The 25980-nt window shown below is 52.4% G+C and overlaps 1 protein-coding gene across 1 annotated transcript in view; it reads right to left on the reverse strand.

The window, feature by feature from the left end:
* LOC122931345 (retinal guanylyl cyclase 2-like) overlaps positions 1-25980 on the reverse strand; it is a 77209-nt gene that overhangs the window by 45150 nt on the left and 6079 nt on the right. Inside the window, exons 3-4 of the mRNA XM_044285411.1 lie at positions 18112-18413; positions 2445-2799 (exon numbers count right to left, since the gene is read on the reverse strand). Coding sequence (XP_044141346.1) covers positions 2445-2799; positions 18112-18413 — 657 coding nt within the window. The remainder of the gene's footprint in view (positions 1-2444; positions 2800-18111; positions 18414-25980) is intronic.

The following is a 25980-nucleotide window of genomic DNA, read 5'->3' on the forward strand; positions in this document are numbered from 1 at the left end:
AAAGTGTATTTTGTTTGACTTTATGTGTGAATAAACACGGATATTTGAATTACGAACTTGTACTTTGCCGCTGTACTGCACCCGCTTATTCCAACTACCAGAGCGAATCCCCACACTATATACTGTACATGTAACACAAGATCTACAGTTTACAATAGGTGATAGCCAGAGCTTATCTACTTCCACTCTCTGAAAAATGACCTCTCTCACAAATGTCAGAGGATCGTTTCCAGTCTACAGTCTTCTATGGTCTATGTGGTTGCTGTAAAGCAAATCTCTGAACTGCTGTTTATGCACAGAAAATAGAATAATAAAGACATATTGGAAACAAATGAATATGTATTAGTATGTGGTATTAATTAGTACCAAAAATATATAGATGCTACATTCCCTTTAAAAACTCAATATCTGGTTAGAACTGATAACTGTGTTATACCTATTGCAGGGCCTCCCTCTATGAGCCAGGACAGGTTCTGGTCTGGGGAATAATAATTTAGGTGTCAGGCTTTGGACCCAGAACCTCCTGCATCCCTGGCAGTAGGTCTTCTCCCTGAACTACCAGTGATTCTGGACCTCTCCTTTCCTAAATCTGATGGATAGTTTCTAGCTCCTTGATATTCTTGCCTTGTTTATCTAATTAGTTCCACCCTTGGACTTCCTATTTAAGTCAGGCCTTGCCATTCCCTCCTTACTAGATTATGGTGCTTCCAGTCTCTAAGTCCACCTACTGCTCCTGAGTAGTGTTGAGCGAACTTCTGTTTTAAGTTCGGCGTCTAAAGTTCGGCTTCCGGTTAGCGGAGAATCCCGACATGGATTCCGAATACCGTTGTGGTCCGTGGTAGCGGAATCAATAATGGCCGAATATTGATTCCGCTACCACGGACCACAACGGAATTCGGAATCCATGTCGGATTCTCCGCTAACCGGAAGCCGAACTTTAGACGCCGAACTTAAAACAGAAGTTCGCTCAACACTACTCCTGAGCTTTCTATAAAGTGTTGCTCTTATCTGTTACTGAACTTGGACTGTTACCTGACTACGCCTCGGCCTCTACAACTATTACCATTCATCTGTTAGAGAACTTGAGCAGTTACCTGACTGACACCTTGCTTCAGGAAACTCCGGTCATCTGGATTGTGACAACCACTGGACTTCCAGCTTGCTTTCAAGACCTTGACTATTACACACATCAGGCCTGGGGCCTGCTAAATTGAGGGTCTGGTGTGGGGTCATATAATTCATTCTGGTCTGGGGTCTGAAAATGTATTGGCTGTGATCTAAAAGAATTTAGGGGTCTGGTTTTGGGCCTGATAATAAAGGGTTTGGTCTGAAGCCTGATAAGAAGGGCTCTGTTCTGGGGTCTGATAATTTTGTGATCTTGTCTTTGGTCTAAAATTTTGGGGTCTGACATTGGGTCACATAATTTAGCAGCCTGGTTTGAGATCTGAATGAATTTAGGGTTCTGGTCTGGGGTTTTATAAGTTAGAGGTCTGGTATGGGGTCTAACTGAATGTATTGATCTGGGGGCTATTTTTTATGATTGCATTTTACTAATTTTGGGCTTAAAGTAATTTTTTCTCTTGGTCTTTATTTTTGTGATACATGTTAATAAATCAGACTGTCCCTCCTGAGTTCTGTCAGCTAACTTCTCATGTGAAGCCTTTTTGCTCCCCTCTTGACCTCATAGGTACGAAGAAGAATGGGGACTTCAAAGTGAGAAGTTGGAGATGTTTTAGGAGGTACGGTAACTTGCAACATTTTTCGCTGCCGGATCGGACCCAATAACATACCTGCCTGAGGAAGGGTCCAATCCAGAACTTAAGCGCATTGCAAGTTAACTAATAAATATCTCCTGAACCCGAACTGTATCCTATCATCTGGAGGTCGCGCCGCACCTTGAAGTCCCCATTCTTCTCCTTCGTACCTGTGTGTCTATCCAGCAGCCAGTCTTGTGGAGATTGCACCTTCATCATATAAGCCACAAAAGGCTGCTGCACCCTCAGTGCAACACGCTCCAGTGATTACTAGTCGGCGCTCTCTTTCTATAACCTGAGGTCTCTCCAATGTCCCTCTCTTGTTTTTTTCTCCTGACCTCATAAACGCTCATTATAGTTAAACTGATAAGAATATGGAGGTCAGAGATAAGGCTTCACATGAGCCCTCAGCTGACAGGACTGAGAAGTATCTCAAAACCAGCTGAACATTTTTGATAAAGGCCAACTGTAAAAATTATTTTTAGCCCAAAATCAATATGCAATCATAAAAAAATTGCCCTGAAGATGTCCTTAGCCTTTAAGGCATTGTCCATTACTCCTATACCTGTAGTAGCAGGAACATTCATGGCCCTAGTTTTCCTTGCCTTAATTTCCCCCTGGAGCCCGTAAACGGTCCTCCCCAGGGGTAGCCTTTTTTAGTTAGACCGAGGGCTCCCATTCACAACTTACCTCCAATGCACAATGTGTCTGGATCAAACCAACAGCTGGAGTCCGCAGGCGGAGGAGTCCCACCTGGAAAACGTATAGTCTTTCCCAAGAAACGCACTAAATTAGAGGACATCTCCACCGAGTAGGTCGGGAAGAGTTGATTCACTTTACCATCAGTGTCCAAGACCACAAAACTGCTCAGTCCATTCCCCTTCCCATCCGTGTAGAGCATGTGAGTAAATCCGGGATAATCCAAGTTTTTGGTATGTTCCACAAGATTTGCTCCTGATATCCAGGCCCCTTGTTTCCACGCGCTGCTCATTGCTTTAGCCAGAAAGTACATGGAATTATAGATGGTTCCAAATAGTGGAGAAACCTGGAGAAATGCAAAAAAAAAGTATCAATATTGGGTAGGAATTTCTCCTAGAAACAGCGCCACCACAGTCCATAGGCTGAGTCTGGTATTACACATTCTTTCCCCTCTCATTGTGTTGTATGCTCTGTGCCAATCCGATGTGTCTTCTCCGTTTCCCCCTTCCCTTCTCCCTATCATGCTGGTCCACTGAAATGCTGGAAGATAACCTGCAGCTTCATCCCCCTCCTTCTATGTAGAATGTATTGCTTTACACCAGATGGACTTTTTTAGAGGCTGAGGAGGTTTGTGAACATTTACAGAGAGCTCGCTGACAGGGAAAGGGAAGCCACGCTCCTAGGTGAAGAAGATGTCATTTTAGCCTAATAACTTACGGTACGTTACGTTTCGTGTACTCTACAAACATATAATATATTACAGTTAAAGCACTGCCCCATACCTCACAGTTTAATGGTGTAGCCATGGATGTGTCCTGTTCATTGCATACATGGGCTGACCAAAGAGGATTAGACATGATGGTGGTCACGTAACTGGCAATCAACACACTTTCCCCGCTGCTAAAAAAAATGCCAGGGTGATCTGAGGCATCGCGGTCACCCCCAGTATTCAATTATCACCATGTTTTACTTTCTTCAATTATACTATTCCGCTGTGCAGGGATAGGGGTGCACTGTGCTGGTGCAGGGATAGGGGTGTACTGTGCTGGTGCAGAGATAGGGGTGTACTGTGCTGGTGCAGGGATAGGGGTGTACTGTGCTGGTGCAGAGATAGGAGTGTACTGTGCTGGTGCAGAGATAGGGGTGTACTGTGCTGGTGCAGGGATAGGGGTGTACTGTGCTGGTGCAGGGATAGGGGTGTACTGTGCTGGTGCAGGGATAGGGGTGCACTGTGCTGGTGCAGGGATAGGGGTGCACTGTGCTGGTGCAGGGATAGGGGTGTACTGTGCTGGTGCAGGGATAGGGGTGTACTGTGCTGGTGCAGGGATAGGGGTGTACTGTGCTGGTGCAGGGATAGGGGTGTACTGTGCTGGTGCAGAGATAGGAGTGTACTGTGCTGGTGCAGAGATAGGGGTGTACTGTGCTGGTGCAGGGATAGGAGTGTACTGTGCTGGTGCAGGGATAGGGGTGCACTGTGCTGGTGCAGGGATAGGGGTGTACTGTGCTGGTGCAGGGATAGGGGTGTACTGTGCTGGTGCAGGGATAGGGGTGTACTGTGCTGGTGCAGAGATAGGGGTGTACTGTGCTGGTGCAGGGATAGGGGTGTACTGTGCTGGTGCAGGGATAGGGGTGTACTGTGCTGGTGCAGGGATAGGGGTGTACTGTGCTGGTGCAGAGATAGGAGTGTACTGTGCTGGTGCAGAGATAGGGGTGTACTGTGCTGGTGCAGAGATAGGGGTGTACTGTGCTGGTGCAGGGATAGGGGTGTACTGTGCTGGTGCAGGGGTAGGGGTGTACTGTGCTGGTGCAGAGATAAGGTGTACTGTGCTGGTGCAGGTATAGGAGTGTACTATGCTGGTGCAGGGATAGGGGTGTACTGTGCTGGTGCAGGGATAGGGGTGTACTGTGCTGGTGCAGAGATAGGGGTGTACTGTGCTGGTGCAGGGATAGGGGTGTACTGTGCTGGTGCAGGGATAGGGGTGCACTGTGCTGGTGCAGGGATAGGGGTGTACTGTGCTGGTGCAGGGATAGGGGTGTACTGTGCTGGTGCAGGGATAGGGGTGTACTGTGCTGGTGCAGAGATAGGGGTGTACTGTGCTGGTGCAGGGATAGGGGTGCACTGTGCTGGTGCAGAGATAGGGTGTACTGTGCTGGTGCAGGGATAGGGGTGCACTGTGCTGGTGCAGAGATAGGAGTGTACTGTGCTGGTGCAGAGACAGGGGTGTACTGTGCTGGTGCAGGGATAGGAGTGTACTGTGCTGGTGCAGGGATAGGAGTGTACTGTGCTGGTGCAGAGATAGGAGTGTACTGTGCTGGTGCAGGTATAGGAGTGCACTGTGCTGGTGCAGAGATAGGGGTGTACTGTGCTGGTGCAGGGATAGGGGTGCACTGTGCTGGTGCAGGGATAGGGGTGTACTGTGCTGGTGCAGGGATAGGGGTGTACTGTGCTGGTGCAGAGATAAGGTGTACTGTGCTGGTGCAGAGATAGGGGTGTACTGTGCTGGTGCAGGGATAGGGGTGCACTGTGCTGGTGCAGGGGTAGGGGTGTACTGTGCTGGTGCAGAGATAAGGTGTACTGTGCTGGTGCAGGTATAGGAGTGTACTATGCTGGTGCAGGGATAGGGGTGTACTGTGCTGGTGCAGGGATAGGGGTGTACTGTGCTGGTGCAGAGATAAGGGGTGCACTGTGCTGGTGCAGGGATAGGGGTGTACTGTGCTGGTGCAGAGATAGGAGTGCACTGTGCTGGTGCAGGGATAGGGGTGCACTGTGCTGGTGCAGAGATAGGGTGTACTGTGCTGGTGCAGGGATAGGGGGCAGAGTGCTGGTGCAGAGATAGGGGTGTACTGTGCTGGTGCAGGGATAGGAGTGTACTGTGCTGGTGCAGGGATAGGAGTGTACTATGCTGGTGCAGGGATAGGGGTGTACTGTCCTGGTGCAGGGATAGGAGTGTACTGTGCTGGTGCAGGGATAGGAGTGTACTGTGCTGGTGCAGAGATAGGAGTGCACTGTGCTGGTGCAGGGATAGGGGTGCACTGTGCTGGTGCAGAGATAGGGTGTACTGTGCTGGTGCAGGGATAGGGGGCAGTGTGCTGGTGCAGAGATAGGGGTGTACTGTGCTGGTGCAGGGATAGGAGTGTACTGTGCTGGTGCAGGGATAGGAGTGTACTATGCTGGTGCAGGGATAGGGGTGTACTGTCCTGGTGCAGGGATAGGAGTGTACTGTGCTGGTGCAGGGATAGGAGTGTACTGTGCTGGTGCAGAGATAGGGGTGCACTGTGCTGGTGCAGGGATAGGGGTGCACTGTGCTGGTGCAGAGATAAGGGGTGTACTGTGCTGGTGCAGGGATAGGGGTGTACTGTGCTGGTGCAGGGATAGGGGTGTACTGTGCTGGTGCAGAGATAGGGGTGTACTGTGCTGGTGCAGGGATAGGGGTGTACTGTGCTGGTGCAGGTATAGGAGTGTACTATGCTAATGCAGGGATAGGGGTGTACTGTGCTGGTGCAGGGATAGGGGTGTACTGTGCTGGTGCAGGGATAGGGGTGCACTGTGCTGGTGCAGGGATAGGGGTGTACTGTGCTGGTGCAGAGATAAGGTGTACTGTGCTGGTGCAGGGATAGGGGTGTACTGTGCTGGTGCAGAGATAGGAGTGCACTGTGCTGGTGCAGGTATAGGAGTGTACTATGCTGGTGCAGGGATAGGGGTGTACTGTGCTGGTGCAGGGATAGGGGTGTACTGTGCTGGTGCAGAGATAGGGGTGTACTGTGCAGGGATAGGGGTGTACTGTGCTGGTGCAGAGATAGGGGTGCACTGTGCTGGTGCAAAGATAAGGTGTACTGTGCTGGTGCAGAGATAGGAGTGCACTGTGCTGGTGCAGGGATAGGGGTGTACTGTGCTGGTGCAGGGATAGGAGTGTACTGTGCTGGTGCAGGGATAGGAGTGTACTGTGCTGGTGCAGGGATAGGAGTGTACTGTGCTGGTGCAGAGATAGGGGTGTACTGTGCTGGTGCAGGGATAGGGTGTACTGTGCTGGTGCAGAGATAAGGTGTACTGTGCTGGTGCAGGTATAGGAGTGCACTGTGCTGGTGCAGAGATAGGAGTGTACTGTGCTGGTGCAGGTATAGGAGTGTACTATGCTGGTGCAGGGATAGGGGTGTACTGTGCTGGTGCAGGGATAGGGGTGTACTGTGCTGGTGCAGAGATAAGGGGTGCACTGTGCTGGTGCAGGGATAGGGGTGTACTGTGCTGGTGCAGAGATAGGAGTGCACTGTGCTGGTGCAGGGATAGGGGTGCACTGTGCTGGTGCAGAGATAGGGTGTACTGTGCTGGTGCAGGTATAGGGGTGTACTGTGCTGGTGCAGGTATAGGAGTGCACTGTGCTGGTGCAGAGATAGGAGTGTACTGTGCTGGTGCAGGTATAGGAGTGTACTATGCTGGTGCAGGGATAGGAGTGTACTGTGCTGGTGCAGGTATAGGAGTGTACTATGCTGGTGCAGGGATAGGGGTGTACTGTGCTGGTGCAGAGATAGGAGTGTACTGTGCTGGTGCAGGTATAGGAGTGTACTATGCTGGTGCAGGGATAGGGGTGTACTGTGCTGGTGCAGGGATAGGGGTGTACTGTGCTGGTGCAGAGATAAGGGGTGCACTGTGCTGGTGCAGGGATAGGGGTGTACTGTGCTGGTGCAGAGATAGGAGTGTACTGTGCTGGTGCACAGATAGGGTGTACTGTGCTGGTGCAGGGATAGGGGTGCACTGTGCTGGTGCAGAGATAGGAGTGTACTGTGCTGGTGCACAGATAGGGTGTACTGTGCTGGTGCAGGGATAGGGGTGTACTGTGCAGGGATAGGGGTGTACTGTGCTGGTGCAGAGATAGGAGTGCACTGTGCTGGTGCAGGTATAGGAGTGTACTATGCTGGTGCAGGGATAGGGGTGTACTGTGCTGGTGCAGGGATAGGGGTGTACTGTGCTGGTGCAGGGATAGGAGTGTACTGTGCTGGTGCAGGGATAGGGGTGTACTGTGCTGGTGCAGGGATAGGAGTGTACTGTGCTGGTGCAGGGATAGGGGTGCACTGGCTGTGCAGAGATAGGGGTGTACTGTGCTGGTGCAGGGATAGGGGTGTACTGTGCTGGTGCAGGGATAGGAGTGTACTGTGCTGGTGCAGGGATAGGAGTGCACTGTGCTGGTGCAGGGATAGGAGTGTACTGTGCTGGTGCAGAGATAGGGGTGTACTGTGCTGGTGCAGGGATAGGGGTGTACTGTGCTGGTGCAGGGATAGGAGTGCACTGTGCTGGTGCAGGGATAGGGGTGTACTGTGCTGGTGCAGAGATAGGGGTGTACTGTGCTGGTGCAGAGATAGGAGTGCACTGTGCTGGTGCAGGGATAGGAGTGTACTGTGCTGGTGCAGGGATAGGAGTGCACTGTGCTGGTGCAGGGATAGGAGTGTACTGTGCTGGTGCAGAGATAGGGGTGTACTGTGCTGGTGCAGGGATAGGGGTGTACTGTGCTGGTGCAGGGATAGGAGTGCACTGTGCTGGTGCAGGGATAGGGGTGTACTGTGCTGGTGCAGAGATAGGGGTGTACTGTGCTGGTGCAGAGATAGGAGTGCACTGTGCTGGTGCAGGGATAGGAGTGTACTGTGCTGGTGCAGAGATAGGGGTGTACTGTGCTGGTGCAGGGATAGGGGTGTACTGTGCTGGTGCAGGGATAGGGGTGTACTGTGCTGGTGCAGGGATAGGGGTGTACTGTGCTGGTGCAGGGATAGGAGTGTACTGTGCTGGTGCAGGGATAGGGGTGTACTGTGCTGGTGCAGGGATAGGAGTGTACTGTGCTGGTGCAGGGATAGGGGTGCACTGTGCTGGTGCAGAGATAGGGGTGTACTGTGCTGGTGCAGGGATAGGGGTGTACTGTGCTGGTGCAGGGATAGGAGTGTACTGTGCTGGTGCAGGGATAGGGGTGCACTGTGCTGGTGCAGGGATAGGAGTGTACTGTGCTGGTGCAGGGATAGGAGTGTACTGTGCTGGTGCAGGGATAGGGGTGTACTGTGCTGGTGCAGAGATAGGAGTGTACTGTGCTGGTGCAGAGATAGGGGTGTACTGTGCTGGTGCAGGGATAGGGGTGTACTGTGCTGGTGCAGGGATAGGAGTGCACTGTGCTGGTGCAGGGATAGGGGTGTACTGTGCTGGTGCAGAGATAGGAGTGTACTGTGCTGGTGCAGGGATAGGGGTGCACTGTGCTGGTGCAGGGATAGGAGTGTACTGTGCTGGTGCAGAGATAGGGGTGCACTGTGCTGGTGCAGAGATAGGGGTGTACTGTGCTGGTGCAGGGATAGGGGTGTACTGTGCTGGTGCAGGGATAGGGGTGTACTGTGCTGGTGCAGGGATAGGGGTGTACTGTGCTGGTGCAGGGATAGGGGTGTACTGTGCTGGTGCAGGGATAGGAGTGCACTGTGCTGGTGCAGGGATAGGGGTGTACTGTGCTGGTGCAGGGAGAGGGGTGCACTGTGCTGGTGCAGAGATAGGGGTGTACTGTGCTGGTGCAGGGATAGGAGTGTACTGTGCTGGTGCAGGGATAGGAGTGCACTGTGCTGGTGCAGGGATAGGGGTGTACTGTGCTGGTGCAGGGATAGGGGTGTACTGTGCTGGTGCAGGGATAGGGGTGTACTGTGCTGGTGCAGGGATAGGAGTGCACTGTGCTGGTGCAGGGATAGGAGTGTACTGTGCTGGTGCAGGGATAGGAGTGCACTGTGCTGGTGCAGGGATAGGAGTGTACTGTGCTGGTGCAGTGATAGGGGTGTACTGTGCTGGTGCAGGGATAGGGGTGTACTGTGCTGGTGCAGGGATAGGAGTGCACTGTGCTGGTGCAGGGATAGGGGTGTACTGTGCTGGTGCAGAGATAGGAGTGCACTGTGCTGGTGCAGGGATAGGAGTGTACTGTGCTGGTGCAGTGATAGGGGTGTACTGTGCTGGTGCAGGGATAGGGTGTACTGTGCTGGTGCAGGGATAGGGGTGTACTGTGCTGGTGCAGAGATAAGGTGTACTGTGCTGGTGCAGGTATAGGAGTGTACTGTGCTGGTGCAGGGATAGGGGTGTACTGTGCTGGTGCAGGTATAGGAGTGTACTGTGCTGGTGCAGGGATAGGGGTGCACTGTGCTGGTGCAGGGATAGGAGTGTACTGTGCTGGTGCAGAGATAGGGGTGTACTGTGCTGGTGCAGGGATAGGGGTGTACTGTGCTGGTGCAGAGATAAGGTGTACTGTGCTGGTGCAGGTATAGGGGTGTACTGTGCTGGTGCAGGGATAGGAGTGCACTGTGCTGGTGCAGGGATAGGGGTGTACTGTGCTGGTGCAGAGATAGGAGTGCACTGTGCTGGTGCAGGGATAGGAGTGTACTGTGCTGGTGCAGAGATAGGGGTGTACTGTGCTGGTGCAGGGATAGGGGTGTACTGTGCTGGTGCAGAGATAAGGTGTACTGTGCTGGTGCAGGTATAGGAGTGTACTGTGCTGGTGCAGGGATAGGGGTGTACTGTGCTGGTGCAGGGATAGGGGTGCACTGTGCTGGTGCAGGGATAGGAGTGTACTGTGCTGGTGCAGGGATAGGAGTGTACTGTGCTGGTGCAGGGATAGGGGTGCACTGTGCTGGTGCAGGGATAGGGGTGTACTGTGCTGGTGCAGGTATAGGAGTGTACTGTGCTGGTGAAGAGATAAGGGGTGCACTGTGCTGGTGCAGGGATAGGGGTGTACTGTGCTGGTGCAGAGATAGGAGTGCACTGTGCTGGTGCAGGGATAGGGGTGTACTGTGCTGGTGCAGGGATAGGGGTGTACTGTGCTGGTGCAGAGATAGGGGTGTACTGTGCTGGTGCAGGGATAGGAGTGCACTGTGCTGGTGCAGGGATAGGGGTGTACTGTGCTGTGCAGAGATAGGGGTGTACTGTGCTGGTGCAGAGATAGGGGTGTACTGTGCTGGTGCAGGGATAGGAGTGTACTATGCTGGTTCAGGGATAGGGGTGTACTGTGCTGGTGCAGGGATAGGAGTGTACTGTGCTGGTGCAGGGATAGGGGTGTACTGTGCTGGTGCAGAGATAGGGGTGTACTGTGCTGGTGCAGGGATAGGGGTGTACTATGCTGGTTCAGGGATAGGGGTGTACTGTGCTGGTGCAGGGATAGGGGTGCACTGTGCTGGTGCAGAGATAAGGTGTACTGTGCTGGTGCAGAGATAGGGGTGCACTGTGCTGGTGCAGGGATAGGAGTGTACTGTGCTGGTGCAGGGATAGGGGTGTACTGTGCTGGTGCAGGGATAGGGGTGTACTGTGCTGGTGCAGAGATAGGGGTGTACTGTGCTGGTGCAGAGATAAGGAGTGTACTGTGCCGGTGCAGGGATAGGGGTGCACTGTGCTGGTGCAGGGATAGGAGTGTACTGTGCTGGTGCAGGGATAGGGGTGTACTGTGCTGGTGCAGGGATAGGCGTGTACTGTGCTGGTGCAGAGATAGGAGTGTACTGTGCTGGTGCAGGGATAGGGGTGTACTGTGCTGGTGCAGGTATAGGGGTGTACTGTGCTGGTGCAGGGATAGGGGTTCACTGTGCCGGTGCAGAGATAGGGGTGCACTGTGCTGGTGCAGGTATAGGGGTGTACTGTGCTGGTGCAGGGATAGGAGTGTACTGTGCTGGTGCAGGGATAGGGGTGTACTGTGCTGGTGCAGGGATAGGAGTGTACTGTGCTGGTGCAGGTATAGGGGTGTACTGTGCTGGTGCAGGGATAGGCGTGTACTGTGCTGGTGCAGAGATAGGGGTGTACTGTGCTGGTGCAGGGATAGGGGTGTACTGTGCTGGTGCAGGGATAGGGGTGTACTGTGCTGGTGCAGAGATAGGGGTGTACTGTGCTGGTGCAGAGATAGGAGTGTACTGTGCTGGTGCAGAGATAGGGGTGTACTGTGCTGGTGCAGGGATAGGAGTGTACTGTGCTGGTGCAGAGATAGGGGTGTACTATGCTGGTGCAGGGATAGGGGTGTACTGTGCTGGTGCAGGGATAGGAGTGTACTGTGCTGGTGCAGGGATAGGGGTGTACTGTGCTGGTGCAGAGATAGGGGTGTACTGTGCTGGTGCAGGGATAGGGGTGTACTGTGCTGGTGCAGAGATAAGGAGTGCACTGTGCTGGTGCAGGGATAGGGGTGTACTGTGCTGGTGCAGGGATAGGCGTGTACTGTGCTGGTGCAGAGATAGGGGTGTACTGTGCTGGTGCAGAGATAGGAGTGTACTGTGCTGGTGCAGGGATAGGGGTGTACTGTGCTGGTGCAGGGATAGGGGTGTACTGTGCTGGTGCAGAGATAGGGGTGTACTGTGCAGGGAGAGGGGTGTACTGTGCTGGTGCAGGTATAGGAGTGTACTGTGCTGGTGCAGGTATAGGGGTGTACTGTGCTGGTGCAGAGATAGGGGTGTACTGTGCTGGTGCAGAGATAGGGGTGTACTGTGCTGGTGCAGAGATAAGGAGTGCACTGTGCTGGTGCAGGGATAGGGGTGTACTGTGCTGGTGCAGGGATAGGCGTGTACTGTGCTGGTGCAGAGATAGGGGTGTACTGTGCTGGTGCAGAGATAGGAGTGTACTGTGCTGGTGCAGGGATAGGGGTGTACTGTGCTGGTGCAGGGATAGGGGTGTACTGTGCTGGTGCAGAGATAGGGGTGTACTGTGCAGGGAGAGGGGTGTACTGTGCTGGTGCAGGTATAGGAGTGTACTGTGCTGGTGCAGGTATAGGGGTGTACTGTGCTGGTGCAGAGATAAGGAGTGTACTGTGCTGGTGCAGGGATAGGAGTGTACTGTGCTGGTGCAGAGATAAGGTGTACTGTGCTGGTGCAGAGATAAGGTGTACTGTGCTGGTGCAGGGATAGGGGTGCACTGTGCTGGTGCAGGGATAGGGGTGTACTGTGCTGGTGCAGAGATAAGGAGTGTACTGTGCTGGTGCAGGGATAGGAGTGTACTGTGCTGGTGCAGAGATAAGGTGTACTGTGCTGGTACAGAGATAAGGTTTACTGTGCTGGTGCAGGGATAGGAGTGCACTGTGCTGGTGCAGGGATAGGAGTGTACTGTGCTGGTGCAGGGATAGGAGTGTACTGTGCTGGTGCAGGGATAGGGGTGCACTGTGCTGTTGCAGGGATAGGGGTGCACTGTGCTGGTGCAGGGATAGGAGTGTACTGTGCTGGTGCAGAGATAGGGGTGTACTGTGCTGGTGCAGGGATAGGGGTGCACTGTGCTGGTGCAGAGATAGGGGTGTACTGTGCTGGTGCAGGGATAGGGGTGTACTGTGCTGGTGCAGGGATAGGGGTGTACTGTGCTGGTGCAGGGATAGGGGTGTACTGTGCAGGGATAGGGGTGTACTGTGCCGGTGCAGAGATAGGGGTGCACTGTGCCGGTGCAGAGATAGGGGTGCACTGTGCCGGTGCAGAGATAGGGGTGCACTGTGCCGGTGCAGAGATAGGGGTGCAATGTTCCGGTGCAGAGATAGGGGTGTACTGTGCTGGTGCAGGGATAGGGGTGTACTGTGCTGGTGCAGGGATAGGGGTGTACTGTGCTGGTGCAGGGATAGGGGTGTACTGTGCTGGTGCAGGGATAGGGGTGTACTGTGCTGGTGCAGGGATAGGAGTGCACTGTGCTGGTGCAGTGATAGGGGTGTACTGTGCTGGTGCAGGGATAGGGGTGCACTGTGCTGGTGCAGAGATAGGGGTGTACTGTGCTGGTGCAGGGATAGGAGTGTACTGTGCTGGTGCAGGGATAGGAGTGCACTGTGCTGGTGCAGGGATAGGAGTGTACTGTGCTGGTGCAGAGATAGGGGTGTACTGTGCTGGTGCAGGGATAGGGGTGTACTGTGCTGGTGCAGGGATAGGAGTGCACTGTGCTGGTGCAGGGATAGGGGTGTACTGTGCTGGTGCAGGGATAGGAGTGCACTGTGCTTGTGCAGGGATAGGAGTGTACTGTGCTGGTGCAGGGATAGGAGTGCACTGTGCTGGTGCAGGGATAGGAGTGTACTGTGCTGGTGCAGAGATAGGGGTGTACTGTGCTGGTGCAGGGATAGGGGTGTACTGTGCTGGTGCAGGGATAGGAGTGCACTGTGCTGGTGCAGGGATAGGGGTGTACTGTGCTGGTGCAGAGATAGGAGTGCACTGTGCTGGTGCAGGGATAGGAGTGTACTGTGCTGGTGCAGAGATAGGGGTGTACTGTGCTGGTGCAGGGATAGGGTGTACTGTGCTGGTGCAGGGATAGGGGTGTACTGTGCTGGTGCAGAGATAAGGTGTACTGTGCTGGTGCAGGTATAGGAGTGTACTGTGCTGGTGCAGGGATAGGGGTGTACTGTGCTGGTGCAGGTATAGGAGTGTACTGTGCTGGTGCAGGGATAGGGGTGCACTGTGCTGGTGCAGGGATAGGAGTGTACTGTGCTGGTGCAGAGATAGGGGTGTACTGTGCTGGTGCAGGGATAGGGGTGTACTGTGCTGGTGCAGAGATAAGGTGTACTGTGCTGGTGCAGGTATAGGGGTGTACTGTGCTGGTGCAGGGATAGGAGTGCACTGTGCTGGTGCAGGGATAGGGTGTGTACTGTGCTGGTGCAGAGATAGGAGTGCACTGTGCTGGTGCAGGGATAGGAGTGTACTGTGCTGGTGCAGAGATAGGGGTGTACTGTGCTGGTGCAGGGATAGGGTGTACTGTGCTGGTGCAGGGATAGGGGTGTACTGTGCTGGTGCAGGGATAGGAGTGTACTGTGCTGGTGCAGGGATAGGGGTGTACTGTGGTGGTGCAGAGATAAGGTGCACTGTGCTGGTGCAGAGATAGGAGTGCACTGTGCTGGTGCAGAGATAGGGGTGTACTGTGCTGGTGCAGAGATAGGGGTGTACTGTGCTGGTGCAGGGATAGGGGTGCACTGTGCTGGTGCAGAGATAAGGTGTACTGTGCTGGTGCAGGTATAGGAGTGTACTGTGCTGGTGCAGGGATAGGGGTGTACTGTGCTGGTGCAGGTATAGGAGTGTACTGTGCTGGTGCAGGGATAGGGGTGCACTGTGCTGGTGCAGGGATAGGAGTGTACTGTGCTGGTGCAGGGATAGGAGTGTACTGTGCTGGTGCAGGGATAGGGGTGTACTGTGCTGGTGCAGGGATAGGGGTGTACTGTGCTGGTGCAGGTATAGGAGTGTACTGTGCTGGTGAAGAGATAAGGGGTGCACTGTGCTGGTGCAGGGATAGGGGTGTACTGTGCTGGTGCAGAGATAGGAGTGCACTGTGCTGGTGCAGGGATAGGGGTGTACTGTGCTGGTGCAGAGATAGGGGTGTACTGTGCTGGTGCAGAGATAGGGGTGTACTGTGCTGGTGAAGAGATAAGGGGTGCACTGTGCTGGTGCAGGGATAGGGGTGTACTGTGCTGGTGCAGAGATAGGAGTGCACTGTGCTGGTGCAGGGATAGGAGTGTACTGTGCTGGTGCAGAGATAGGGGTGTACTGTGCTGGTGCAGGGATAGGGGTGTACTGTGCTGGTGCAGGGATAGGGGTGTACTGTGCTGGTGCAGAGATAGGGGTGTACTGTGCTGGTGCAGGGATAGGAGTGTACTATGCTGGTGCAGGGATAGGGGTGTACTGTGCTGGTGCAGGGATAGGAGTGCACTGTGCTGGTGCAGGGATAGGGGTGTACTGTGCTGTGCAGAGATAGGGGTGTACTGTGCTGGTGCAGAGATAGGGGTGTACTGTGCTGGTGCAGGGATAGGAGTGTACTATGCTGGTTCAGGGATAGGGGTGTACTGTGCTGGTGCAGGGATAGGAGTGTACTGTGCTGGTGCAGGGATAGGGGTGTACTGTGCTGGTGCAGAGATAGGGGTGTACTGTGCTGGTGCAGGGATAGGGGTTGTACTATGCTGGTTCAGGGATAGGGGTGTACTGTGCTGGTGCAGGGATAGGGGTGCACTGTGCTGGTGCAGAGATAAGGTGTACTGTGCTGGTGCAGAGATAGGGGTGCACTGTGCTGGTGCAGGGATAGGAGTGTACTGTGCTGGTGCAGGGATAGGGGTGTACTGTGCTGGTGCAGGGATAGGGGTGTACTGTGCTGGTGCAGAGATAGGGGTGTACTGTGCTGGTGCAGAGATAAGGAGTGTACTGTGCCGGTGCAGGGATAGGGGTGCACTGTGCTGGTGCAGGGATAGGAGTGTACTGTGCTGGTGCAGGGATAGGGGTTGTACTGTGCTGGTGCAGGGATAGGCGTGTACTGTGCTGGTGCAGAGATAGGAGTGTACTGTGCTGGTGCAGGGATAGGGGTGTACTGTGCTGGTGCAGGTATAGGGGTGTACTGTGCTGGTGCAGGGATAGGGGTGCACTGTGCCGGTGCAGAGATAGGGGTGCACTGTGCTGGTGCAGGTATAGGGGTGTACTGTGCTGGTGCAGGGATAGGAGTGTACTGTGCTGGTGCAGGTATAGGGGTGTACTGTGCTGGTGCAGGGATAGGAGTGTACTGTGCTGGTGCAGGTATAGGGGTGTACTGTGCTGGTGCAGGGATAGGCGTGTACTGTGCTGGTGCAGCGATAGGGGTGTACTGTGCTGGTGCAGGGATAGGGGTGTACTGTGCTGGTGCAGGGATAGGGGTGTACTGTGCTGGTGCAGAGATAGGGGTGTACTGTGCTGGTGCAGAGATAGGAGTGTACTGTGCTGGTGCAGAGATAGGGGTGTACTGTGCTGGTGCAGGGATAGGAGTGTACTGTGCTGGTGCAGGGATAGGAGTGTACTGTGCTGGTGCAGGGATAGGGGTGTACTGTTGCTGGTGCAGAGATAGGGGTGTACTGTGCTGGTGCAGGGATAGGAGTGTACTGTGCTGGTGCAGGGATAGGGGTGTACTGTGCTGGTGCAGAGATAGGGGTGTACTATGCTGGTGCAGGGATAGGGGTGTACTGTGCTGGTGCAGGGATAGGAGTGTACTGTGCTGGTGCAGGGATAGGGGTGTACTGTGCTGGTGCAGAGATAGGGGTGTACTGTGCTGGTGCAGAGATAAGGAGTGCACTGTGCTGGTGCAGGGATAGGGGTGTACTGTGCTGGTGCAGGGATAGGGGTGTACTGTGCTGGTGCAGAGATAGGGGTGTACTGTGCAGGGAGAGGGGTGTACTGTGCTGGTGCAGGTATAGGAGTGTACTGTGCTGGTGCAGGTATAGGGGTGTACTGTGCTGGTGCAGAGATAAGGAGTGTACTGTGCTGGTGCAGGGATAGGAGTGTACTGTGCTGGTGCAGAGATAAGGTGTACTGTGCTGGTGCAGAGATAAGGTGTACTGTGCTGGTGCAGGGATAGGGGTGCACTGTGCTGGTGCAGGGATAGGGGTGTACTGTGCTGGTGCAGAGATAAGGAGTACTGTGCTGGTGCAGGGATAGGAGTGTACTGTGCTGGTGCAGGGATAGGAGTGTACTGTGCTGGTGCAGGGATAGGAGTGTACTGTGCTGGTGCAGGGATAGGAGTGTACTGTGCTGGTGCAGGTATAGGAGTGTACTGTGCTGGTGCAGGGATAGGAGTGTACTGTGCTGGTGCAGAGATAGGGGTGTACTGTGCTGGTGCAGAGATAGGGGTGTACTGTGCTGGTGCAGTGATAGGGGTGTACTGTGCTGGTGCAGAGATAGGGGTGTACTGTGCTGGTGCAGGGATAGGGGTGTACTGTGCTGGTGCAGGTATAGGAGTGTACTGTGCTGGTGCAGGGATAGGAGTGTACTGTGCTGGTGCAGAGATAAGGTGTACTGTGCTGGTACAGAGATAAGGTTTACTGTGCTGGTGCAGGGATAGGAGTGCACTGTGCTGGTGCAGGGATAGGAGTGTACTGTGCTGGTGCAGGGATAGGGGTGTACTGTGCTGGTGCAGGGATAGGGGTGCACTGTGCTGTTGCAGGGATAGGGGTGCACTGTGCCGGTGCAGGGATAGGAGTGTACTGTGCTGGTGCAGAGATAGGGGTGTACTGTGCTGGTGCAGGGATAGGGGTGCACTGTGCTGGTGCAGAGATAGGGGTGTACTGTGCTGGTGCAGGGATAGGGGTGTACTGTGCTGGTGCAGGGATAGGGGTTGTACTGTGCTGGTGCAGGGATAGGGGTGTACTGTGCAGGGATAGGGGTGTACTGTGCCGGTGCAGAGATAGGGGTGCACTGTGCCGGTGCAGAGATAGGGGTGCACTGTGCCGGTGCAGAGATAGGGGTGCACTGTGCCGGTGCAGAGATAGGGGTGCACTGTGCCGGTGCAGAGATAGGGGTGCACTGTGCCGGTGCAGAGATAGGGGTGCACTGTGCTGGTTCAGGGATAGGAGTGCACTGTGCTGGTGCAGAGATAGGGGTGTACTGTGCTGGTGCAGGGATAGGGGTGTACTGTGCTGGTGCAGAGATAGGGGGCAGTGTGCTGGTGCAGAGATAGGGGTGCACTGTGCTGGTGCAGGGATAGGGGTGTACTGTGCTGGTGCAGGGATAGGGGTGCACTGTGCTTGTATAGAAAAAGTACATAACCAGTACATCCTATAACTGGAAAATACTGGGTAAAACTGAAACGGTAAAGGGCTTTAACTCAACTGTGGAAGCCAATGTCAGGCAGCTGCTGTCAAGCCTAATAAGATCTTGGGGTCTTGTCTTGTGCACTGCCACCCAGTGACTTTCCCATTGGTGGCAGTGCAGCCTTAGTATCACTTACTTGCTGTGGCTCCAGGGTGGTGCTTATTTCTCCTTTCATCTTGTATTCCGCGAAGACCTCATAGAACGACTTCTCTTCGTAGTTCATGGTGATGGTGAGCACCGCGTCATAGGCTTCCTGCAGTTTACTGTTACTATCAAAGATTGCGTACGAGTTGTTTTTATAGGGAAGGCTGTAGAGTAAAGTGTCGTAGGGCACAAAGACGTATCTTCCGTCCGTAAGTCCCATCTCATGGGCTTTTATTAGAAAGGTGGCTTGTTCTTCCCCTCCCACCAGCACTGAATGCATGCACATGATGATGACTAAAAAGAGGAGGAAAGAGTTAACTATATAACAACCTCATTATAAACAGATATCTGTTCCATCATGTAACAATTTTTAACACAATTCTGATGAATTTTGCTTAGTAGGTCTCTCCCATTTTGTGAAATTTGTGCTGTGTGCCAGAAAATGGAACTTGCCTGCACTATATACTTCTACCACTAGGTGGTGCTTTAAAGTACCCATAGCAGAAAAAACACAATATTTATTAGTCATAGATATGCTTTTTCTTAACAGCGCGCCAAGTGGTGAGGCTTGGTATTGCAAGTAAAATATAAGGTAAGCTGAAAAAAGGTGCCCCCCCCTTTACCTTGCATATAAGATTATGGATTGGTTCTCACTGGAGAATTAAGAACACCGGAGGTACAGAATACCAGTTATGTAGCATTAACCCATTCCCGTCATAGCCATTTTTCTTTCTGTTTTTTTTCTCACCGTTTTCCATGAGCCCTCACCTTTTTATTTTTTTATTGCATAGTTATATGAAGGCTCGTTTATGCTGGGGTGAGTAGTGTCCGACACGTATTATGTGTTGAGAAACTGTGAAAAAATTATTTGTGGTGTGGAAACGGAATTCGGACATTGATTTCATTTTATGGTGTTTATTGTGCTGTAAAAATGTGAAGATAACTTTATCCTGCGGGTCAGTATCATGATGGCGATACGAAGTTTATATAGTTTTCGTTGGGTTTGATTACTTAAAAAATTTATATTGGTGAGGTGAACGAAAAAAATTTATTCTGGCAATAGGCTTGTTTGGCATTCACTATGTGGGAGAGAAAATATTTTCAGATTCCGCAATACCAATATTTTTTTTATTTTTTTTTATGGAGTATGTTTTGACTTTTTTATACATTTATTTCAAATACTTTTTACTCCCATTTTTATTGCTCAATTTTTTTAAGTCCCTCTAGGGGACTAAAACCTGCACTGTATCGCTTCTGGTTCCTGCACAGCCACCGCTGCATCTCTCCTTCGCTTGGATCAAAATATCCGGTGAATGTGGGGAGGCAGCCAATAGCGGGACATGATGGGGATGAGCCTCCCTAGCGTCATCTGCAAACAAACGTTATCCACACTAAACCCAGCCCCCTTCTTCTTTACTTTCTGGCTCACATGGGGGGAGAATGAGAGGGAGAAGACATCGCTGCAGCCTGAGGCAACAATATACTGCTTTTCTTTTCGTATTTTTCATGGCCTGCAATTGTAATATCTGATCAAATAACAAAGACACAAAGAGATTATGTCACTTTTGTTGGGGTTTTTTTTTTGTTTTGTTTTTTGGGGGGGGGGGGGGGGAGGATTCCAGCTTTAGTTATCTTTAAGCCCTGCCTGTGTCAGGGCTTAATAGGAAGCCAGTCAATATTCCGCTGACTGCAGTACTATTCTGTTTCAGTCTATGGTACAGGCGATCAGAAGATTGCATGTTCAAGTCCCCTAAGGGGACTAAAAATTACTGTGAAAATGTTTTTCAAAATATAAAAAAGACAAATATTAAACATTCAATCGCCCCCCTTTTACCAGATGAAAGAGCGATGGAGAGGGGCACCGCCGTAGTGGAATGGCGGCTTGACTTAGGGGGAAGTGGTAGGCCTGTAAGGGGTTAAAATAATAATAATAAAAAAAAGACATAGATAGGGATTGGTGGGGCAGTTGAGGTTAGGCGGGCAGTATTTAAAGTAAGTTAAGGGTGGGGTCAGTCACTTGCACGGGAGAAAGGTTTGAAGTTGGTAGCATGGCTGATTTGGAGGAGCTTATGGCAGCGGTCAGGGCCACGGCGGTGCAGCATGGAGCAGAGTGGTTGCAGCAGTCCCTTCAGGCTGCTATATATGGGCCAGTGGGGTCACCTGTGGATGTTCCAGTTACGGCAATCACCCAAAGGTCTCTGCCCTCCGGCGCGTTTGAGCCCTGAGATGAGGTTCAGCGCCGTTTACAGAGCCCCAGCAGGGACCCTCCATTGCAGTGGAAAATAGCAAACAAGGATCACAGCACATACTGCTGTGATCCTTGTTTGCTATTTTCCGCTGTTCTTGGGACTGCTGTGGATCTGTGGTCCTATCGCGGCTGTTGCATTCCTGGTTTGATAGAGAGGTCCATTTGTGCTGCTCTGCAAACTTTTCATTTTCCTCCATTGCAGTGGGCGGCGGGTTCTGCATCTGGCCACCGCCGCAGCGGGAGGACTCTGGTGCAGCAGCGGGGACCAGCGGGAGAGGGGCAGGGGTGTCCCCAGTCCGGCTCTCCCAGGCAGCAGGAGGGGTTAGTACAGTCGGCGGCGTCCCCCCAGCAGGAGATAAAGAGCAGGGGGCGAGCCTCAGGGCAAGGCTTATCTGTTGGCGGAGCCGGGGGTAACTGTTATCAGGCAGGTCCCTCAGCAAGCAGGGGAGCGGCCTGATGGCGGGGGCCATCGTGACAGCTTGAGCAGGGAGAAGAGTAGAGCACTGCGGCCTGGTGCTGGGGGCCGGCAGCTTTCTGCAGGAGCTGGAGGCTGTGCAGCAGGGGAAGCTCCTCACCCTCTGCCTAGTATGACGGCTGGAGATGACAGGGAGCCGGCTGATTTGAGGAGCCAGTCGGCTGAGAGAAATACACAGGGCCGGAGCAATGGGGCAGCTATACACCAGGTCTGCTCTCATGGTGCTGGTGATTTGCTCTCAGAGGAGGGAGGGTTTGGTCCTGCCATGGATGATGCTTCTGGCCCTGCCCCTTCAGGATCGCAGGGGGGGGGTCTCCAGCAGTTAGGTCCATCGAAGGAGGAGAATGGAGTCGAGACGCATGGGTGACCCAGGAGAGGTTGGACGACATGGCGACGTCATGCACCTGTCCTGTTCCTGCGGATACATCTACGCTGATGATCCAAGAAAGATCTTTGTTGCAGGTTCCAGCGGCCACTGAGAGGTCCTCTCAGGGACGGCCTGGTGAGTGGATGTCAGGGGTACAGCGAGGGGATGTTCGGGGGGAGTTAAGGGGGAGCAGTACAGGACTAGCGGGGGTTGAGAGTTCTGGAGGGATGGCGCAGGAGTTGTTGTTGGGGTTGGTGTCACGCATTGGGTCTAATTCAGGGGTTTCTCTGGTGATGGGGCTGAGGTGGCCGGGCCTTCTGGTGTGGCGGTAGGGAGTAGTAGAAAGGTTGCAGTGGTTGAGGACATAAGGTTGGCGGACACAGCAAAAGGGGAAGTGTGTGTGTGCTTTGAGGGGCCCCTAGGGGCACATTTGAAGCAGAAGGTCAGGGAGAAGATTTTGAAGGGCGAATATGTCGAAATTTTCTTGTTGCTTCCTCTGGAGAAGTTTAATCTAGACAGGGTAAAACCAGATGAGAGCAAGAAAACCGATTGATACCGCGTACGTTCATGAATTGGCTGCAGGCTTTTGCGATTCTGGCTAGTGTAGTGGGGGAGAAGTTCCCGGAACATTGTTCGGCGTTGTTTTGTTATATGGACGCCATTGGTGAGGCTTACAAGTGTATGGGGGAGTAGCTTGGCCCAGGTATGACGAACAGTTCCGTCAGCGAAGGCGGTGCGGCCCAGTATCAGATGGGATCACAAAGACATTAGTCTTTGGGTGCGTTTGATGGCGGCTCCAAGGGCAGGGACGCTGCCCTTTGGTGGGGGGGCCGGAGGAACCTCGGCCTCATCAGCGGGTGGTAGGAAAGGGTGTTGCTGGCAATACAACGAAGGGTTCTGTAAGTTCCTTTCTGATTGCCGATTCAAGCATGAATGCTCCAGATGTGGGGGCGTGCACAGTTTGTCCCGTTGTTTCAAGAGAGGTAGGGGAAGGGGTTTTGAGGCTTTGCAGAAGAGGAATGACACCGGTGAAGGTGGACACGATGTTGCCATTCCTAGAGATGTATCCAAATAGGGAGGGGGCTGAACTGTTGTGTTCGGGTCTTGCGGAGGGGTTTCGATTTCCGTGCAAGTCAGTTGGTTCCAAGGTGATAGTGAGGAATTTGGTTTCAGCATTGACCCGGCCCGATGTAGTGAAGCAAAAGATAGAGAAAGAATTGAGAGCGGGCCGCATTGCTGGGCCGTTCTCGGTGCCTCCTTTGCCAGGGTTGATGGTGTCACCCCTTGGTTTGGTTCCTAAAAGAGAACCAAACAAGTTCCAGCTCATTCACCACCTTTTGTATCCTGCTGGGAGTTCGGTTAATGATGGGATTGAGCGAGAGTTATGTTCGGTTTCGTACACGTCTTTTGATGTATCGGTGAGTTGGGTTCGGCGTTTTGGGGCACTTTTAGCGAAAACAGATATTGAAGCAGCATTTCGTTTGTTGCCGATTCATCCAAGTAGTTTTCATCTGTTGAGTTTTCATTGGGAGGGTCAATTTTATGTGGACTGTTGTCTGCCTATGAGATGTGCAATCTCTTGCTCCCTGTTTGAGACATTCAGTTCCTTTTTGGAGTGGGTAGTGAAACAGGAGTCAGGATGGAATTCCATATTGCATTATCTAGATGATTTCCTGTTCTTGGGCCTGGCGGGTTCGCGGGTGTGTTCCACTTTGTTACACACTATTGAAGAGGCGGCAGCATCATTTGGAGTTCCGTTGGCTCCTGATAAAACGGAGGGACCTTCCACGTCGGTCAAGTTCTTAGGGATCGTTATCAATACTGTGAGGATGGAATGTCAGTTACCTGATGACAAAGTGTCAGATTTGCATGCGGAGGTGGCTTTGTTATCACGGGCTAAGAAGGTTCTCAGCTTCGAAGGATTCAGTCAGTTTTGGGTAAGCTAAACTTTGCTTGCCGTATTTTGCAGATGGGTCGGGTTTTTTGTAGACAGTTGGCTTTAGCGACGGCAGGGGTGACAGCACCGTCTCATTATGTGAAATTGACAGCGCAAGGACGGAAGGATTTGGCAGTGTGGGATCGTTTTTGGGGCGAGTTTAATGGGCGTTCAGTTTGGATGGAGGCGCTGTTATCAAGTTTTGATTTGGAGCTTTATACTGATGCGTCAGGGGCTTGTGGTTATGGGGTCTTTTGCCTGGGCAGTGGAGTACCAGTCCTTGGCCTGAGGATTGGCGGTATGGCGGGTTTCTTAACCAATTTGGCGCTGTTGGAGTTATTTCCGATTGTATTAGCGACTGAGTTGTGTGGGAACCTGTTACGTAACAAAAGGGTGCAGTTCTGTTGTGATAATCTAGGGGTGGTGCAAGCTATAAATACGCAAACAGCTTGTTTGCTGCCGCTGTGGCGATTGCTGCGGCAGCTGGTTCTTTGGGGGTTTGAGTTGAATTCATGTTTTGTAGCGGTGCATGTGTCTGGGGTTGATAATTCAGTGGCGGATTCTCTTTCTCGTTTTCAGTGGGATCGTTTTCGTCGACTGGTGCCAGGAGCGGAAGAGAATGGGTTGCCTTGCCCCAGTGGTTCTAGAGCGTGGCCTTGGCGTGTCAGCATCCTTGATTCGGCGAGCTGTCAGTAGCAGTATGTGGTCAGCTTATACATCAGTTTGGTCTCAGTGGGAAAAGCTGATAGATCAGGTGGGGGATGCGTTTTGGCGGATGATTTTCAAACGTTATTGGTTTATTTAGTGGGGTTATCCTTTGAGAGCAGTGCCTCGTTTTCAACGGTGTTCAAGAAGGTCACAGTGGTTGCTTTTTAGTTGCGTTTACGGGGGTTGGTGGATGTATCCAAAGGGTTTTTGGTGCACCAAGCGTTGAGGGGCTACAGGCGGGGTGCGCCCGCTAGGGACACTTGGCGGCCTGCCCCCTTTTCGGTGTTACAGAAAGTGTGTAAAATGTTGGAGGTAGTTTGCAGGTCAGAGTATGACGCTTGTTTTTTTTCGGGCGGCTTTTTCTTTGGCCTTCTTTGGGGCATTTCAGGTTTCAGAACTGGTGTCTAGCAGTTGTAAACGGGTAAGGAATTTATTACAGGGGGATGTGCGTGTTGGGACTGATGGTTTGCAGTGTTTTTTTTTAGAAGGTCGAAGACTAACCCAGAAGGAAAGGGGGTGCGGATTAATTTACACCCGTTGGTAGGCTGTGAGGTGTGTCAGGTTCGGTGTGTGGAGGAATTGCTGCAGTATCGTCCGAAGGGGACAGAGCCTTTATTAGTTCATCAGGATGGTTCCACTCTCTCCCGTTTTCAGTTTATAGCTGTTTTTCAAAAGGGCTTGACTGTGGCAGGGTTGCCGGACGGGGAGTGTGCTTCCCATTCCTTTAGGATTGGGGAGGCTACAGAGGCAGCCAGGTGGGGCTTAGGTGATGCAGCAATTAAACGCATTGGCCGTTGGGACTCGGCCTGTTTTCATTCTTACGTTTGCCCTCATTTGCTTTTGGAGGTGATGGTGGTGGAGACGGGTTGTGGTTCTCTGGGTGACACGGGGGAGGGGGGACTGGAATGGCTTTAAGTGTGATGTTTTTCTTCTTTGCTTTGTTGCAGGGTCCTCATCGTGTTTGGCCTGGATATTTTGTCATTCTTACGTGTATTGGGGAGCCTTGCAGGCTGATGTTCGGAGGAATGGAAGACAGTTGGGTTTTCCAAACAAGGTGGTACAGGTTCGTTGGATAGGTTTACAGGGCCTTATGTGGGGTAGGGTTCTTCCGGAGTTTTGTTTCTATGTTTCTTTAGATAGACTCCCAGACATTTTGGTGCTTCATGTCGGTGGTAACGATTTGGGGGGTGTCGCTCTAGGGATGTCACAAGGGATATTAAATTGGATTTGTTGAGGCTATGGGAGGCGTTTGCTGGCCTGATTATAGTTTGGTCCGAGGTGGTAGCCCGTCGAACATGGAGGTTGGCTAGATCAGTGGATCATATCAACAAAGCTAGGGTGAAGTTGAACAAGGAGGTAGGACGATTTGTACGGTGGCAAGGAGGGTGTGTTGTGCACCATAGGGAATTGGAGGAGGCGTCTACACAGTTTTTACGGGCATATGGTGTCCATCTGAACGAGGTGGGGATAGATCTGTGGGCATTGGGGTTGCAAGAAGGGCTGGAGACAGCAGCTTGTGTGTGGCACGATGAACATAGGTGAGGTGTCACCGATGTTCCTTTGTGGCAGGTAAAAAGGGGATTCTGGGAGGCAAAACTATTTGGAATATTTGCATGACTCTTTGGGGCGTGTATCTTTGGAGGTTTGGTGAGTTGAAGGCTGGGGGCTCCTGTTTGGGCTAGAAGGCCTGCAGGGGCATGATGTTTATGTTTGGTGCCCTTGGGTCAGTGAGTGCGGCCAAGTGTAAGGTGAAACTACAACTGGATCAAAATGATGGGGTTGCTTTCCAGGATCCCTCATTATCAGGGGGTTATGCAGATGGAAGGTTTTTGCCATTATTATGATATATGCAAGTTATGTAAAGAAATGTTGTTCTGCTAATAAATGGTCCGCTACGGCCTTTACACCAAAATGAGGTCTCTGTGTGTTTATTAATGGGGAAGATGGGAGTGGGTGGAAAATGGCCGAACTAATCTTCCATCCTAGTAGTCGTTATATATAAACATACACAATAAACATCATTGGTATCACCAAATCTGAAAATTTTAAAACTATTGTAATATAAAAATATTTATCATGTGGTGAAAACTGTAACAGAAAAAAATTAAAATGTGAAATTTGCCATTT

Source organism: Bufo gargarizans, chromosome 3 (genome assembly GCF_014858855.1).
Source record: "Bufo gargarizans isolate SCDJY-AF-19 chromosome 3, ASM1485885v1, whole genome shotgun sequence".
NCBI lineage: Eukaryota > Metazoa > Chordata > Amphibia > Anura > Bufonidae > Bufo > Bufo gargarizans.